Raw genomic sequence first — 17937 nt, 5'->3', positions numbered from 1 at the left:
TTGTTGAGTGGTGACGTGGTGCTGAAGCCTGGTCGCACCAAACTTGACCCCTCAAGAAATCTCGGCAATTCATCGAAAAGTTATGTTTCTAGCAACAGTTATTTTGAACGTTCACGAGGCTTCACAATGACCACTCAACATTCCGCTGCTGCGGCATGTTCGACCGGAAATGTTGACATTGTCACCATGCTTACTGAGATTCTTGAACGACAAAAACCGATAATTGAGGACCAGTCCAAAATTAGGTCATTCCAAGATTCTGTGAAATTGCCTTTTGATACGCTAAATACCTGTGTATCAGCATTTCAATCGCCTACAACCGGCTAGAAGGTTAATGCCAGTGTTTCTAATATTCTCCCCTCTGAGCTTAAAACAGTAACTGGAAATGTTGCTTACTCTGTTGCCAAGAATGACGCCATTGATGACCGGCGCCATCACAACAGCATTATTTGTACTCGGCTTGAACAAAAAAAGTTGATGAAAATGAGAATACTTCGCTAGGTAGGGTTGCACAAATATTTTCTAGTACACTGAAAATGACGCCCTCACAGATTGAGCGTTTGCACAGGATTGGCGGAAAGTGCAGAGACTATCCATGCCGAGTTATTCTTCAGTCGCTTGATTTTCAGGAAAAATCTATTATAATGAAAAACGTCTCGAAGCTTAGAGTCGCAATATTACATCGCTGAAGATATTTCAGCCAGCGTTTGTGCAATCAGGAAACAAATTTGGGATGCTTCATCACCTTGCATAAGCGAAGGCTCTGCAAAAAATGTGTTACAACTGGCATGGTGTGTCCAATACCCTTATCAGAGACCCGAAATCCTTCATTAACAGAACATTGCTTCATCCCCTACAACTAAACCTTCTTCTTATTATTATTCCGTAACCTTTATTATTATTATTATTATTATTATTATTATTATTATTATTATTATTATTATTATTATTATTATTATTATTATTATTATTATTATTATTATTATTATTATTATTATTATTATTATTATTATTATTATTATAAACGGACGTCCTTGCCCTACCGTAATGTGGCACGATCTGAAAATAATCTTCAAGGCCCTAAAATAAAGCAGACAAGTATTTTCAACAGATGCCAGTGTTATGAGCGTTTTTTTTTATTTGCGTACAGGCGATAACCTATTGTCGACTGTCGAGCATGTCCTGGAGGCAGGTGGTATAATGCATAGCACACGAAAGGAAAGCAGTATACTTGCTTCAAGTGTCATGTCTCTCACTGAACATTATTGATATTATCTAGAAATATGAGATGTATGTCTATGGAAACGGTCATGAAATTTCGCCGTTACGAATCTTACTAGAAACTAAGAAATTTTTTACACAGAAAGAGTAGCTCAAGCGACATCATCAGTGCTTAAAAGGCCATCCAAAAATCTTCTTCACGCGATCAATATTTCGAGAGCATGCCAGCGTTCATGTCAAACCTTCAAACCATTAGCTGCACTCGTATTGTGCAATTGTTTGCCTTGGTTTTAAAAAAATTACCAGAAAAATGAAAATAACTATTGCTCCTACATGACAGTAAACTTGCTAGAATCGTGTTCTTTGTATGAAGTTCATGGTAAGATAATGAACCACTGAAATAACGTGAACTACCTTGCTACAAGTTTTTCACCAGTGCAAAAAAGAGATGCTGTGCACGTGGCACAGATTGAAGAAGACCTAGATCTATTCCTTCAGCATATACCATCTCCACTTTAAAAAAACTACTTTTCGCAATCTTGTCAACCTTTTTGAGTGACATGCCTGTACGACAGCACTCTCAAACAACGTGAGTATAGTGCTCTTCTTTGTACGGTGACGGATGATTTTCAACTGCTACGCTTAAACCGTGATTCTGCCAAGATCCTTGCAATTATAGGAAATAATCTGTGCTGCCTCATCACAGCAAGTCTTGACGCGAGTGTCGGCTTGCACACTGCGGCATGGCTTCGTGGAGAAATGCATTGGTTATTGGTGCCACATTTAAATATTACCAGACTCAGCATTTTTCCTGAGAAAGATTTGCCTAAGTGGGCATCGCTAGTTTCTGTAGCGTTATTCAACATGTGCTCCGGCAGATACGATGCAAGTGCGGTGAAAGAAGGAAGGATCTTTCGGCAAACAAGTGGATTGTTCGAACGCTGTTTCCGTGAGAGGTAAAAAAAAAAGTTATTGCAAAATTATGGTTCTACGAAAGAGCTCCGTCGAAAGAGTTTTCCGTTCATTATTGCTAATACTCAGTAGTGATCATTCACCAACTGGTTTCACATGCTCGTAATTTAGACTAATTTATTCTTTCAAACCATCCATAAATAGTGCTTCTCTGTATGTTAGTAAGGAAAAAAAAGTTGAGGATACGAGGACTCCTATGCCACACCAATAAAGTGGTCGTGCCTGTGAAAAAGTAGCGATACTTATCTGGCTTGTCATTGTGATGTCCTTCTGTCAAAAAGTATTAAACGGAAAGCAATCTCAGAACACTTAATAAAGGGAAAATCAGACATACGCCCATTCGTAGCAGTTGCTGCAAAGGGAACCCATACGGCTTCACCGAAATAAAAAAGTCTCGTAGTTGAAGGAAAATTCGGCCTGGTCCGGGACTTGAACCCATGACCACTGTATTTGCGGGGCAGCCGCTCTACCATCTGAGCTAACCGGGTGGCCAGCAGATGACAGGGCAGAGTCGAAATTGCCAACAACTTGAACCAAAAGCAAGAGCATGACGTAATACTTGGTCGAAAACCCACAAGGTGGGGATAATTAATTAATAAAGAGAAAATCAGGCATCCACTGTTCGCAGCAATTGCTACACAGGAAACCCATACGGGTTCTTCGAAAGAAAACCCTCGCAGTTGAAGAAAAAATCGTCCTGGTCCGGGACTCAAACCTGGCCTTTCCGAGACAGCCGCTCGGCCATCTGAGCCAACCAGGCGGCTAGTAGGTGGCAGGGCGAAGTCGAATTTGTCAACAACTCGAAGCAAAGGCAAGAGTTTGACGGGTTTCCGCAGAACTATTACGTCAAGCTGTTGCCTTTGCTTCGAGTTGTTGACAAATTCAACTTGCCATCTGCTAGCCACCTGGTTAGCCCAGATGGTAGAGCGGCTGCCATGGCAAGGTGGTGGTCCCGGGTTCAAGGGCTGGACCAGGACAAATTTTTCTTCAACTGCGAGGCTTTCCTTTCGGGGAACCCGTATGGCTTTCCTTTGTGCCAATTGCTAAGAACGGGTTGACGTCTGATATTCCCTTTATTAATTACTTCTCTCCACTTTGCGGGTTTCCACAGAACTATTACGTCAATCTTAGAATGCATTTGCTAAAGGTCCATTTTAATTTTGTACTTTCCGATATACGTCATTAACCTGGACACCGAAACACCAACCTTATTAAGTCAATCGTCACTGTAAATGATAACAAAAGAGAAATGGAAAATTTGCCAGATTGCAAAAAAATAAAGCAGCAGCACATGTCACTTTTATTTATTAGCAACGCAAAGTGGACCGAAGCGTGATTCTTTTGTACTCTTCTAAACACTAAGCGTGAACGACTTGCGGCACATTTGGCTACATGGTGCACATTACTCTCTCTTACCGGAGAAATACATATAAATCTCAAGCAGAAACATACGGACATCTTGTTCGTTTCAGCGAATGTGCTCATATGTACATAAAAATAAGGAAACATAACATAAAAACATAGGAACCACCACAAACTGAGCAAAATTGGATTGTTACGCGAGTGTAGAGCAGCATAGTAGCCTGTCACGACAGTGCGCATAAACATATTTCGTATACACAAATGCAAACAAAGCAGTATGCGTAGCTGGCAGGGAAGTAGGGGATGGAGAAATGTGTTCCCATTTTCCCCTTCTCTCTTGTCAATGGTACACGAAGACTGCATTAAGAGATCCGTTGTACACGATCAGTTATGCCTGTGATTTTTCCGGCTTTGTTTACTGGTGAGCGCTAGACAACAAAGAACCAAGCGATGAGAACACATGATACTCTGCTAAAGCCTGTTTTCCTGTTCCATGTCGTTCTCCTTCAATTCCTCTGGAGTATTCTCCGGTCTCTAGAGGCTGCTCCAACGGTATCATTATTTATACTGCATGGAGCCTCTCGCAGAAAATGACGTGTTATAAATACTTTTTCGCAGTTTGCTGAACAGAGCCTACTTATGCGGTTTCATATAAATTTTCTATTACAAGTGCATGATACTGAAGGATGGTGATTGAGCACGCGGGAACACACTCCTTGAACACTTCTTGGACTCTATGCCTGCAATGTACATCGTGAGCGCTGTACACACCATCATAGCAAAGAGAAAAACAGCCGCTGCGCTGGTTTAGTGGTTATATGATGTTGTGCTGCTAAGCACGAGCTCGCGAGATTGAATCCCGGCCGCGGCAAACACATTTAGATGGGGACGAAACGCAAAAACGGCCTTGTCCTGTACTGAGGTCATGTTGAAGATTCCCTGGTGGTCAAAAGTACTCCGGAGTCCGCCACTACGGCGTGCCTCACAATCAAAATCGCGGTTTTGGCGCGTAAAAGCTGAGAATTCAATTCAGCATAACATGTTTTCTTCCCTGCTCTTCCGGAGAAGTTAGTTCATGAGTGGCACTTCTAGTTTTTTTTAGTCATCGTTCTGTTGAAGTAGCAGTTCAATATGCGGCAGTTAAGCCATTTGAAACACATACTGAATTTAATTCCGTATATTGGCATCGGAAGGCTTAAATTAGCCGACATAAGAACGCAATAGGGGTACCACATTAGATTAGACGAATATAAACTTTGTGGCAGCCCTGCTATTCCTTTGGCAACGTTTTGCAAAAATATCAAGAGACTTCTGTAATTTCTACGCCGCTGAACGCGTTTACTGCTGCAGCGTCTGGCTGACAAAGCTGACACCACCGTCTTCTGCAAAATATTTTTTTTCGTTGTGCTGCACGCAAAATCGCCCTTGTGCTCTACGTTGTCATGTATTATAAATTGCGAAATAAGTGTACAGTTTGAGACAACAGTACCTCCCGATCTATTCATTCTATTAGCTGTTTTTTCATCTAACACAATATGTTCGCACTGGCTGTGTTACACAAATCAGGGAGTACAACGATCGACAACTTTACTGCGTTGGTTATTTATTTCTCGGTTGCTTATTCTGCTGCTGAGCAGTTACACATGAAAATAAACTGAGCGTGTTTTAGAACTGCAGAGCTAAGAAACAGAGCCAGACCAACGAATGCACGTTAAAGCCATACCGTGCAGTGCCAGAACCCAAGAAGTGTTAAAATAACTTAAATTTTGTGAACATTTTTTTTTCACTGCTCTTAACACGTAATTTTGAGAGGGCATAGAAATGTAATTATCAATAAAAAATTGCGAGCTCATACGTCCTAATATACTATATATGTAAGATACCCATGAAAAGAGGTATGGATAGAAGTAGCAATACTGAAGAACAGCTGAAGCTTTTCGAAATAATGTTCTTATAAGGACCGGGAAATGTCCATCGAAAATCTAATTTTGCTGGCTTCCACGAAAATACACAATAGCGGGTAAGAGGAGCACACAAAGTGTGCACACAATGACGTGATCGAGAGCAGGCGGGAGTAGAAATACGAGTAGTGGCAAAATCGAACGTGTACGTCATTTGGGCATTATCAAAATCGCGGTCTTTGCGGTGACTACACTGTGCACGCGAGTATGAGCTGATGGGCATAAATAGGCAAGGCTCTTGGCAGCACAGACACAGAAGAAATTCCATTATTCAACAGAAACGCAAGAACAAACAGGAAACGGAAACAAGAAAAGTTAGAAAGAAGGAAACGAAGAGTGGTTGGGTTATTGGTCGCCTACGCTGGCAATGGCGAGACATAGGACTCGGTCGCTGCCCTACAGCGGCTTCTTTCTTTCTTTTTCCCGGCGTCGGGAAAACTTTGAGACCACAATAATGGACTACTGAAAGCCTCCAGTAAATGCATCTTAATGGATGTCTCACGGCTTCCCATGGGACTTTTTCCTTCGGATTCCGTGCTGCTTTGCGCTTAAGGTGGCCTTTTCTTTGAGGTTTTCATTTTTCACCCTGTCTCTGTTTACTTTCACGTTCGCACACCATTACGAGTGCCGATTTCCAGCTAAAATGCCGCTGTGCCAATATTGCCCTGGCGATGTACAACGAGGAGAGACCCGCGTTGTTTCCATGGCGACCTGTGGTCTGCCGTTTGCCAGAACAAAATATCACAAAAGAGGCAGGCATCTCCTAATGGCTCCATACTTTTGGTATATTGCTCTTTCTATTAATTTTGCCCAAACGAGTTATGGTAGCAGGGTTATATTGAGAGGCACAATTATTCTTTTAGTGGAACGATCATCGAGTGAGGTTCTTATTTCTTGCGCAGGACTTCCATTTCCCCAACTGAGACGGCCGGTGAGGAAATTCAAAATAAATCAGCGACAGAATAGAAGAAAAAGCATAGTACACTATAAAATGCATGGGTTTCATTATACATGAGATCTCAGACCACAAATTTAGTTACGAGCTCAGTTACGGAAGAGCGTGGCATAATTAGAATTAATGAGAAATAACTGATAACCACACTCAAAAGCACAGATTGTAGAATTTAAAGACCTCCCCGTGAGTACGACGTTGTCGAAATTCTTGGAAACCATGAAGTAGAAAGCGGAAGTAATGACGTCACTAAAGACATGACACACAACAAATGTTGCACGATATTTACCCGTTAAAAAATGGAAAACAGTTGCTTCCGAATTCGGTTCGTGCGTTTTGTTCACCTTATGTTAACTTAAAGAACATCATCCACGACGTGCGAGTGCATTAAGAGACACCTAAGTCAAAGAGTAATGTCGCCTGCCATTTTTTATTCTACCCGTTCAAGTCTGACAGTGGCCATCAAGTGAATCTTATTTCCGGAATCAGAAGCAAAAAGCGAATTGGATCGACCACAATAATGTGCACTGAGGTACAAAGTAGCAACACATCGTCTTGAGGGACGTTGTTATAGACGTTTTCAGAGTGGCGTCGCAACAGGGTTACATGCTACCAGGCGTACACTTAAATCATGGACCACAAGTGGTAAACACACCTGCATTTTACTCTACGGCCGTGGAATTTTATCCTCACGTACAACAGGTACGTCCTGATGTAGACGTTCTCAAAAACCATGTTGTGAATTGAATGTCAGCCTTACTGAATTCTCTCGTTCCACCAGCGCGCCGCGCACGCTCCAATCATGTGTCGCGAGGTACGATAACGGCGTCATTGCTTCCTGGCCACCTACGCGATTTCACGTGACATCTAGGGTGGCAAGTGCTTCCAACGCGTTACAGACTAGAGCGGTGGAGCGACTAGAGTCCCATCTTCGCTGTGTCCCATCTTCGCTGTGTCCCAATTGCCCCCTTCAAGAATACAACCACATATGCTGCTTCAATGCGTCGTTGCTAGGGTATTTTGGAGGTCCATGCCTGCTGGTTTCCGTGGCCTTGGAGTTAACCGCTTTATTACATCTGGGCGCTGCTCACGTAGCCGCTTAGCACTACCTTTAATAGCGGCGGGGGCCTTTTGTCTGTGGCGTTACCGGTGCGAGGCAGTTGCCGCGGGACATCGTCGCCGCGCTCTGTTTCCACTTCCAGAGAGGCTCTACTCTGAGCTACTGTGGTTTCTGTCAGAGAAGTTGTTCTTTCTTCGGGAAACAAAGTTCCTTCAACAGTGGTCATGTCGTTTCCTGTCGGTGGCTGATGGACATGTATGGCTTAATTTTCGACGAGCCTGGTTCTTCTAACTAGGCCATGAAAAGTATTCACTGAATTTACATGTATGTAGATGCTAGTAATTTCTATGTGCTCTCGTATGCATGATCATCTTTGTATGTACACATCTCATAGCATCGCTACAAAACTATGTAAACTCGCATCATCACTGTACATAACTATTTTTTACATTGCATATATTGAAAATCATTTTTCTGTAATGTGAGAATTAGCTTATGTGTAACTGTGCGTTTCCGTCACTCTATGTGGTTATATGTTAGTGAGTGTGGACTCGGACACTTCTTTCTAAACGTACCATGTATACATTGCTTCCTCCTTTGTATATGTTATCGTCCTGGTACAAATGTGCCGCCATTGTGACTCAGTGTTCGTATCGTCTTTTGTTGTAATAAACTTTTCCTAAAACGCGGGTCACCGACGCCGGATTTTCTGCGACACGGTGACCTTAGCGCTATTGCATTAATAAGTCATGCTCATGATTATGATCATTACTGTGGCAATGGTGGCGCGGGCTGTGTGGTGAAAAGGGAAAAAGAAAGAAACGGAGCTCATTTTCGCGCATTTCCAGCTGCACGGTATTGAGGAAGTAAACATACCTTCCGGATAGAATTAATTCACATGGCACTTTGTACATATGCGCATACTGCCTATCAAACCATGATGCGTTCAAGGCATCCATTGTACTCGCTAGTAGTCAGCAACTCCGCTTAACAAAAGGCTCGGTATAACTTGTGTGCGTGCCCGCGTGCGTGTGCTCGTGGTTCAACTCTTTATGCAAGTACACAAAGCTTCGCTTTGTGTAGATTCCAACTCCTTCGATATACTGTAATATTCAACTAAAACATTGGGATAAGTTGGACAAATTACACCGGGCCACGGAAACAGTGCGATATTTTTATTTCTTAGTGTCGTTAGTGTCCTTAGTTGAGTTCTGTAACGGTCACTCAAGAGGACCCTTTTCTTTTGCAAGCTTGAAATAAAGAAAAACCTCAAGCCTCTGAAAAAGAAATATGCAAATGGACTCTTTACTAAATTTTTGTTACATATACAACGTCAGTGAGGGTACCCTGTGCAAAAATGCTCATAAAATATTCTCCGACGCCGCCTCTTCTTGACAGCGCTATAAGACCGTCACTGGCTGCCAGTTAGCCACCACAGCTTGCGCATGGCAGAAAGGGCTCATGTTTTTATGCAGAATTATAGACAAGGTGTCCCAGCTAGTTTTACCCAGAGTTTAAAGATATGCAAATGCCACGTCGCTGGATTGAACCAAGGTATTGTTGTATGCCGTTGCTTGGAGATGCTCAAACTATTTCTTCATTCCCCTATAGTTAGATACTTAGTCTTAAATTATTATTGAAATTTTCTAATATTATCGTTAGATGAAAGGTGTCAATGAGAAAATTGTAAGCAACATGAAATACTCCCGATCCAGCTTTCTGTTGATCACTACGTGCTAAATAAGTGTTTTTCCGAGCGTGAAAGAAGCCCGCAGAAGTTGCGTTTTTGATATGCCATAATTAAATCCTAGCCCTCGACAGCTCAACAAAATTACTTAGTAAATAAGTGCTATTATAAATAGGCTATACCTAAAATTATATTTAACAGTTTTCTTTACAAATGTACTTTTTATGGCTAGAAATAAATGCGTACAATTTGTCCCAATTTTTCTTGGTGCAGAACTGCGTGTGGCAATTACATGTTAAACTGCTTCACGGCAGCTGCGCTTCACACAGAGTCCAAGATCTGCATTGCATCTGCGTAATTCTTTATTCCAACTATTTCCTTTTATGCACTGAAACTAGAGAGTAATTCATCTGAAGAGTCACCAGAACAACGCGTATGCAGTCGTCAGGCTTTGAGTGCAATATTATGGTGTTTTTATTTTATTGCAGCTAGCCCGGAGGACCCAGTAAATGATGTAACGTTTGGCGCAGGCAATTGCTTGTAGCCGCCTCCGTTGCGCAACTTGCATGTAATAACGGAACGACCTACTGAAAGCTTCTGCACAGTTATAGCTTGCTGATCGTGTCAATGCGCTGCTTCTGTATAGAGCTGCCAAAATTGTTTTTATTTGTCGCCTTTCATTAGGTTGACTTGGGTCCCAAGCCACGGACGCGCAGCGTTCTGCAATACGATAGCTACATTGCAAATTCTAGTATCATTTCTATATTAAATTCAGTTTAGCCTTGCTAAGCTGATAAACGAGCTTATATTACTACAAAACAAGTTGCTTTTGCAAATATGTCACTTTTTTTTTCTAGCTCAGAATACGTGACAAATTTCGTCTGCTCCCAACATTCCCGTCGTGCACGCACAACTCTGTTGCAGAGACGTGCACTAAGTTGTGGCCGCACAAAGAGAGTGAGAGGAGTGCATTGAAACGTGAAACGGAAAATGCATAAAGCATCCTAAGCATAAAAGTGGCGCCGCCTGACAAGAAGCTCGGTAACACGTAAATTTGTTTTTTTTTTACGTTCACCTGGTCATAAAACGTCCGTCGTCTGTCGCATGATTTTCGCTGTCCTTCTTGTCTCGCTAGCACTTCTCCGTTTTTTCCTCATTGCTCAACCCGGAGCACTCATCTGCGAGGTCAACTCAGCGGTGGGATGGCATCGTTAGGGAGGGGTTTCACTGTATCAACAAGCATGGTCAGTCCACGTAGGGCGCGGAGTTATGGGCTATTCAGAAAACGTTTTCGCCGAAAGTGCTCCTCACCTGCCTTACTGACCAGGCGTATTTCGGCATCACTAGGCTTCTACATCGAGAACGCCATAACATCAATAGCTGCAAAGGCAGCGTCACGCTTCTTACTTTATTGAATGTTCCCTCTCTCCCCCTCTGTCTCTCAATACCATAGGCTCGTTGCGGCTGGTAGTAAGACACCGAGCGAGCGTGATCACCGTGGCAAGACGCACGCAGAGAACGTGAGATAGCTCCGCGAACCACGCAATTTTCAGGAGTGCGTCCATCAATCAAACGCCCTCTCCCTTCATCCCATCGGCGCACTTTCCCTTTGCACCGCCCAGGCCTTTAGCCTACCTTCACTGCAAGGCTGGCTATTCGGTGCGGACTTTGCGAATTCCGCGTTTGCGGGCCGTGTGCCGCCGGCCGGAGAGAGTGCAGTCCCGATGGCGTTCGCGCGTAGCGAAGGGCGCTGATGAGTGTACGTGCTCGGCGAGCTTGTCGGACCGTTTCGTCATTGCCCACTATGGTGTACCACTCGCTTTCGCCGTTGGTAACATCTTTGGCATGTCTCACTTAGCCGCCTCTGTGCGCCAGAGATGACTATATGACCCGACACTGTTGAAGCCTTGCTAGGCGCAGCGCCAGCTGCTCCTGAAAGACTCAAGATTTGTAGAATAAATATTTCCGCATTTTATTATTTGTAGCTTCACGCTAAACGCCTCGGAACTGAGTTGCGCGAAACACGTCAGCGCCACGGTCTACAGTTGCGTTGTGAGTGTGCGGGCCACGGAAAACTAGTAGTATGAAATAGCGAGACGCTAAATGCTTTGAATAATATTAGCTTGCCATTGCGTTCGCTTGCTTTTATTGCACAAGAAGCGATTAGGAACTGTTTACATTAAAAGAATAATGCATGGGTCTCGCGCGCTTCCGTGTTTTGGTTTTTGCAAAGACAGGTATTCACGCAGCAAGCGTCAGCCTTAATCTTACAGACTACATAGCGTTATGGTGGGACAGAGGTAGAGAAAGGTGTATAAGAAGAGAGATGGTTATCTGTGTGGTACTATTAAGACACAACAACGTCGAATGACACAGCAACGCCGAATGAAATAGATTGTGCTCAAACAAGTGTCGCAAGCATTGGGTTCCAAACATGGCTTCTCAGCGAAGTCCTGACCAGAAACGAGGCAATTTTTTCGTGAATTTTGTAGACACCAGGTAAAAATGTTGCATTGCAATACTGCTCACATAGACTCAGAATCGGAAGAAGAGAAAAAAAAACAAGAAAGAAGCAGACCGCGTTCTTTTGTGAGCCCAAACTGGCCATGCCTAGTACGGACACCGAATCAAGCTGCCGGTGACGCTTCAAGTGAGCGTCATTTTTGCCTGACGCTTGCAGATCATTGAAATTCCGCACACTCTTAAAAACTCGCTTGTTTGCGATGAGCTAGATACTTCACACAAAACATCTATAAGAAGAAATCGTAAAATGGAGAGAAGGATGATGGCGCTTGTGGCTTGTGGGGCTGCGGCGACGTGTCAAAGGCAACAAATTTTGGCAGTAAACGCGAGAAGCCCATTGTCGTGAATCATGAAGCACCGACGCTATTGAAGCTGGGCCAAGAAGTTTTCTGCAGCGTTCGTGAAGGATAGAAAAAAAATCTGAAAGGAAGCATCAATGGAACTGAAATTTCTTGAACCGCCCCGCTTCTCGCATCCGACATCCCGACGTGGTCGTAATGATGATGGGCCGATTCGGGCTCACGGTCCTCAACTTTTGCTACGGCTGTATTTTCCTCTACTTTACTAGTTTGTTTCTTTCTAGCTCAAGATATACGTTTTGATTACATTGCTTCCGGCTATGTGCCATTTTTTCTCGCTGCTCGCCCTGGAGTGTCAATGATTCTTTACAGGATGATGAAAGAAACGCGTATATAGATGTCATCTGCACTCCAGGAAATTGAAGTTTGAATAATAGGTAACCTAAACATACGCAAGTAAGTAAAAAAAAAAGGCCATCTGTGTGGTAACCGGGTGTTGCCTGGCGAAATGCTATGCACAAAGGAAAAAATTGTATTTTTATAACTTTGTACTAATAGAACACGCCGCCCCTATTTCTCTTGTCTGGATGAAGTTGCGAGCAATATGAATATTTTATTCGTCAAACTTCACTGAACGTTTCGTTAGATTACATCCATGTAAAAAAAAATAACAAAGCTACTGTGTCATTCATAACTAATCACTTTTTGACGGGCACAGATAGATAGATAGATAGATAGATAGATAGATAGATAGATAGATAGATAGATAGATAGATAGATAGATAGATAGATAGATAGATAGATAGATAGATAGATAGATAGATAGATAGATAGATAGATAGATAGATAGATAGATAGATAGATAGATAGATAGATAGATAGATAGATAGATAGATAGATAGATAGATAGATAGATAGATAGATAGATAGATAGATAGATAGATAGATAGATAGATAGATAGATAGATAGATAGATAGATAGATAGATAGATAGATAGATAGTGATTCATTTCTACAATGTGTATCAGAAAAAGACATAGTTTACATAGTTATAGAATATATTTTTGTGGTGCAGAGAATTCAGTAGTAGCATTTTCTTTTTACCTGTCATTCATATCTAATCACTTTTTGACGGGCTTTGTACCTAAAGCTGATTTCACGATACAAATCCGCGCAAATTAACCTCAGAGTGAACTTTTAAATGCACGTGCTGCTGTGGCTTTGTCACACAAACAGGCCATCTGCAAAAAAAAAAGTACAGAAGTACCGTCTGCACTTGCATGAGAAGTCAACGAGTCACTTAATGTCACGCTTTGATATTGATTTTATTTATATTTCTTGTGTTTCTCGTTCTCTTGTAATAAAACATGTCTAGACAATAGATCGCAAAAAAAAAGAACTATTGTGCATCCCAGCCTAGTAGGCACAGATAGTGAGTGATTCATTTGTACGTTGTGTATCAAAAAAGACATAGTTTACTTAGTTATAGAATATAGTTTTGTGGTGCAGAGAATTCAGTAGTAGCATTTTCCTTATACCTACTGAATACTCAGATATTCGTGTCAACAGAACGTCAAAGCACTAAAAACGTATTAACATCACTAAATATTTTCGGACGTATCTCAACGCACTACCAAGTTTCCGAGTCTTGTCAGAAAACTTTGACAAACTCCCGTCGCGCCGTTCCTAGATATACAGAATTCCCCTTTTCGGGTGATGGTTGATCACGATGCCTACAAACAACAGTGTTCTCAAGAAAAAGCAGTTTGTAGACGCTTCTTGTATTCTTCTGCTAACGACAGCGCTGAGAATTGGGCTGGCAGAAGCATTGTGAAGAGAGGGGCCTCAGCTGTTTGAGCGCTGGTTTTCAGAAAAGCACAAAGTACTAATTGCATCAGAATTGCCTTTCAGTACAAAATTGGATAGCCTGCCTAAACTCCCACGTGTAAACTAACATTGCTGATTCTACAATAACGTAATCGCTAAAAGCATTGCAATAATTTTGATTTACCTGCTTGCTTACACCCCTCAGGAACATGTATTTGATACAAATTATACAACAAGTTAAGTTCCACGTCAAATTAGAGGAAACTGCAATCTGAAGATCAGTAACAAAAGCAACTCGATAGCTATTAGCAGAGAGTGAAGCGGCTTTTGCTGAGGCACTTCTAACAGTCTTGACTAGTTAGGCTATCTTTATAAAGACTGCTCAACTAGTGGAACATTTGGCGCAGAGGCAAGAATAAACATTTCGTCATCTGTTCTTGGGAAAATATGGGCAATGTCAACGTTTCAAGTGGCTGGCAACAAACTAACGGGGCGTCAAATGCCGCAGGCGTAATAGCATGCAAGGAACAAGACAAGAGAGTGACTGATGGTACAATTTTAAAACAGAAGCCTAGTGAAAAAGTTGAAGGAAAAGGAAAGAAAAAAAGCTTCATTTTAAAAATTCCACACCCGCTCTACTAACTGAACTTCTCAAAACCTCCTTCCATGCCACCTAGTGGTTCTAGGAAGGTTAATGCTGGCCGCTCACCAACTTCGTTTTTTTGTTTCTATCCTGAGATGACGGTGCCATGCATTCAAGAACACTGCCCGAGACGCAGCCTCAAACCTCGTCTGCTTCTACTTTATACGTTTATGCTTGTGCACTGAACTTTTTGACTGTGTGATAGAAGGCACAGAGTAGAGGCGAAGTGAAGATGACAGCATTAAAATGCGCCTCGGCTTCAAGTACTATTCTCAAAGTCACGCCGACTTGCGTGATATGCCACGAGAGCTCCTCTAACCAGTGAAAAACAATGACGCCGAAGGAGCCGCCCCGCTACTTGAGTCGCCGCTGCTACTTGCTTGGTTGCTGTAAGGACAAACGGGGATACAGGTGGGGCAAGGAAGGACGGAGAAATGGAGAGCTCGCCGGTTGAATGGCAGCGTTTTCAGCGTGAAAGTAAGAACGATGACTGATGCTGTGGAAAATGGAAAGCCCGTCGGCGTCTCCGCCAGTAAGGCATCTCCTCGGTGCGAACTTATGATCTCTTCTCTTTTGTCTTCCTTGTCTACACTCGCGCTTTGCGTTTGAATTAGCCGTCTGCTTCTTTCATTGAGCGTAGACATTCCACTTTTTTCGCTTTCCCATAGTCGTCGATCTGCAGCAATGCAATCGCGAATCACAACTGCGGCCGTTTTGAAGCTGGAATTTCTTATTAGTTGAATGAGCTCAAGTCGAGTGTATAAAAGAGCTCGTGTGCCGGACATTGTAGTCCAGGGTGACCTTTAATTTTTCTTGTTGATGTTATTGTCGACGTAAAAAGACTTTAAAATCGGTCAGAGTAGGTCGCTTACAAAAAACGCATGTAACGAAAGAATGTTATGGTATTATTAATTTGATCTTTGCAACTGTACTACCCAATCGCCGTACTTTGTTATAGTTTTGGACAGGAAAAAAGCCGTTACCCGATCATACTTCTTTCACGGGCACAGGTGGCGCTGTTTCCGAGCCATACCCATAAATCACATCCAAAAATAACAGCAGAATCTTTCCAAGGCAATGACGTGGTCGTATTTGAAGAAAAAAAGAGCATGAAAGAGAACCAGATGGAAAAGGAGCTGGTGCTGAAAAACTTCAACTGGAAAAAAGCCGACGAGAAAATTTCTAAGCCCACAGCCACAAGGCCAGACGAGGTTCCCGTTAGGCTGGTTAATGAAATTGGACCAAAAAGTAAGGAAGCTCTGATGAAAACCATGGAAAAAACTTTAAAAGATAGATGAATACGAGACAGATGGTGGCAAAGTAGAATGATTTTCATTTATAAAGGTAAGGGGGAGAAAGATAGAATTCACTCCTTTAGACCGTTGACCATTACATCGGATTATACAAGCTAGCAATGCAGGTAATCAAATGAAAGCTGCTAGCATGAGCAGAGAATATTGGAATTTTGGGAGAACTTCAGAATGGCTTCAGAATAGGTAGGCGTTTGGATGATAACGTATTTCTTTTTACTCAGTGTATTGAAAAATCAAGAGTAAAAAGCAGACCTTTATATGTGGCCTTTTTAGACATTACAGGAGCGTGTGACAACGTACAACAGAACATTTTGTGGGATATTCTGGAAGGGGAAGGCCTAGGTGACGATTGTGTACAGCGTTTGAGAGAGATTTACCTAGAAAATAGCGTTTGCGTTGAATGGGAATGGATGAGGAGCGAGGAGAAAGTTGATATCAACAGGAGACTGACGTAGGTGTGCCCTTTATCTCCATTGTTGTTTATGATGTACATGGTGAGGCTGGAGAGGGTGCTAGAGGGTAGTAATATCGGGTTCAATCTCTCATGCAGACATGTAAGTGGGCACAGTAGTAGAGCAGTAGCATCCAGGTTTATTTTATGTGGACGACATTGTGTTGTTAGCTAACAAGCAAAGTGATTTGCAACGTCTCGCTAATATTGTAATTTAATGATGAATAATTGTAATTATGCCAGAGCAGCGGCATAAGTTTTATGTCGCTCATTACACACCTTCATAAAGCTCCCGAGCACTTGCATACGTAATTACTTGTAAAAAGGCGCATTCAACCAACTTTTCGGAGCGTTGTCAACACGTTACACGTACCGTGCCTCTAGTTCTCCCAAAATACGAACAAGGCGCCTTGTTTAGTTCACCGCAGACACTGTAGAAACAAACTGCGAGCCCCATATGACGAATAAAAATGGGGTATAAAGGAGGGTTCAATGCTTATTCACAACGCTACATTTAAATCAAGTTCGTGAAAGTTTGACAGCGCATTACAGTAAAAATTATCCCTATTTTCATGAAATTTGAAGTTCGTTCCTTATGCCGTTGTTTTAGGAGTCTGGAAGATATTGGCGTAATGGCAGTATAACACCTTGCAACGCTTGAATAAGTAACTTTCTACGAAGTCTAAAATAGACCCACACAGAATAAAAATGTATAGCTCGTTACACATAACACGATTACTACTTAAACGAAATATAAACATCGTGGCTCACATCGTGTCCCCAGGAAACCAGGAAAAGCAGCTAAATCTCTTTTATAATGAATAAACCTTCACACGACATCGCTCCAAGTATGCCTTCCTCACCAATGCCATTGTTGCAGATTGCCACGACATGGGCCTGCTGCTACATGATCTTCGGCACCAACCAACAAAGCGAAATTGGACCGCTCTCAGCCTGTGATCTGGCTGTGCATACAAGGCTTAATATGAATCGTGCTCGAGTACTTGTCTGGCAACCTGGAACTGATACTGCAGTCATCACATCCAACTGAGGATTTAAAAGCCAGCCAGCCATCGTCCGCTTGGGGCACGACATCGCTTCAAGTATGCTTTCCTCACCGATGCCATTCTTGCAGGTTAGTTACCTGGTAGGTGCTGCTTCAGTTAAATCTAGCGATTATTGTATCATAGCGATGTCGTTCCCGACAGAATGGACTGATGCGCTTAAGCGGTCGGTTACTTTGTTATCAAAAATGTACTTTACTTGTTTGAGTTGTTACTTGTCCTCGTGCGTGACGTCGAGCAGAACCCCGGTCCAATGTCCAAGGTTGAGGCGGACGCCTTCGCTGCTGCCTTGGAACGAATAAATGAGCTTGGAGACACCGTGGCTGCTTTTGAAATTGAAATTGACTTTATTCATTATAGATTACAAGGTATAAAAAATATTATACAGAAGGAGGTCCCATAGTGAACGGCTGTATCGGGACCTCCTGATATTTATAAATATGCGTTTTCTAAAGCAACGAATAGAACTACATTAAAATCGTATATAAGGAAACATGGAATAAAGTACTGGAGAATGCAAAACAAGATTACTAGTTAGTTACAAGAAACCTAACGAAGGAAATTGTACAATTGCAAGGAGCAAATGCAGCAAACCTAAATGA

The 17937-nt window shown here is 42.4% G+C and overlaps 1 protein-coding gene across 9 annotated transcripts in view; it reads left to right on the top strand.

Moving 5' to 3' along the window:
* Positions 1 to 17937, top strand: part of LOC135904590 (uncharacterized) — a 900492-nt gene that overhangs the window by 860712 nt on the left and 21843 nt on the right. For 2 of the 9 annotated variants that reach the window (XM_070537279.1, XM_070537281.1), the window contains exon 6: positions 17152 to 17406. The exons of 1 other annotated variant lie outside the window; for it this stretch is intronic. In XM_070537279.1, coding sequence (XP_070393380.1) covers positions 17152 to 17322 — 171 coding nt within the window. In that variant the 3' untranslated portion in view covers positions 17323 to 17406. Of the gene's footprint in view, positions 1 to 17151; positions 17419 to 17937 lie in introns of those variants that run through there. 6 more of the 9 variants (XM_070537280.1, XM_070537282.1, XR_010565154.2 and 3 more) reach the window with 5 other exon arrangements.

Source organism: Dermacentor albipictus, chromosome 4, assembly GCF_038994185.2.
Source record: "Dermacentor albipictus isolate Rhodes 1998 colony chromosome 4, USDA_Dalb.pri_finalv2, whole genome shotgun sequence".
Classification (NCBI taxonomy): domain Eukaryota; kingdom Metazoa; phylum Arthropoda; class Arachnida; order Ixodida; family Ixodidae; genus Dermacentor; species Dermacentor albipictus.
The sequence above is the reverse complement of the archived record's forward strand: the minus strand, read 5'-3'. Positions and strand labels throughout refer to the sequence as shown.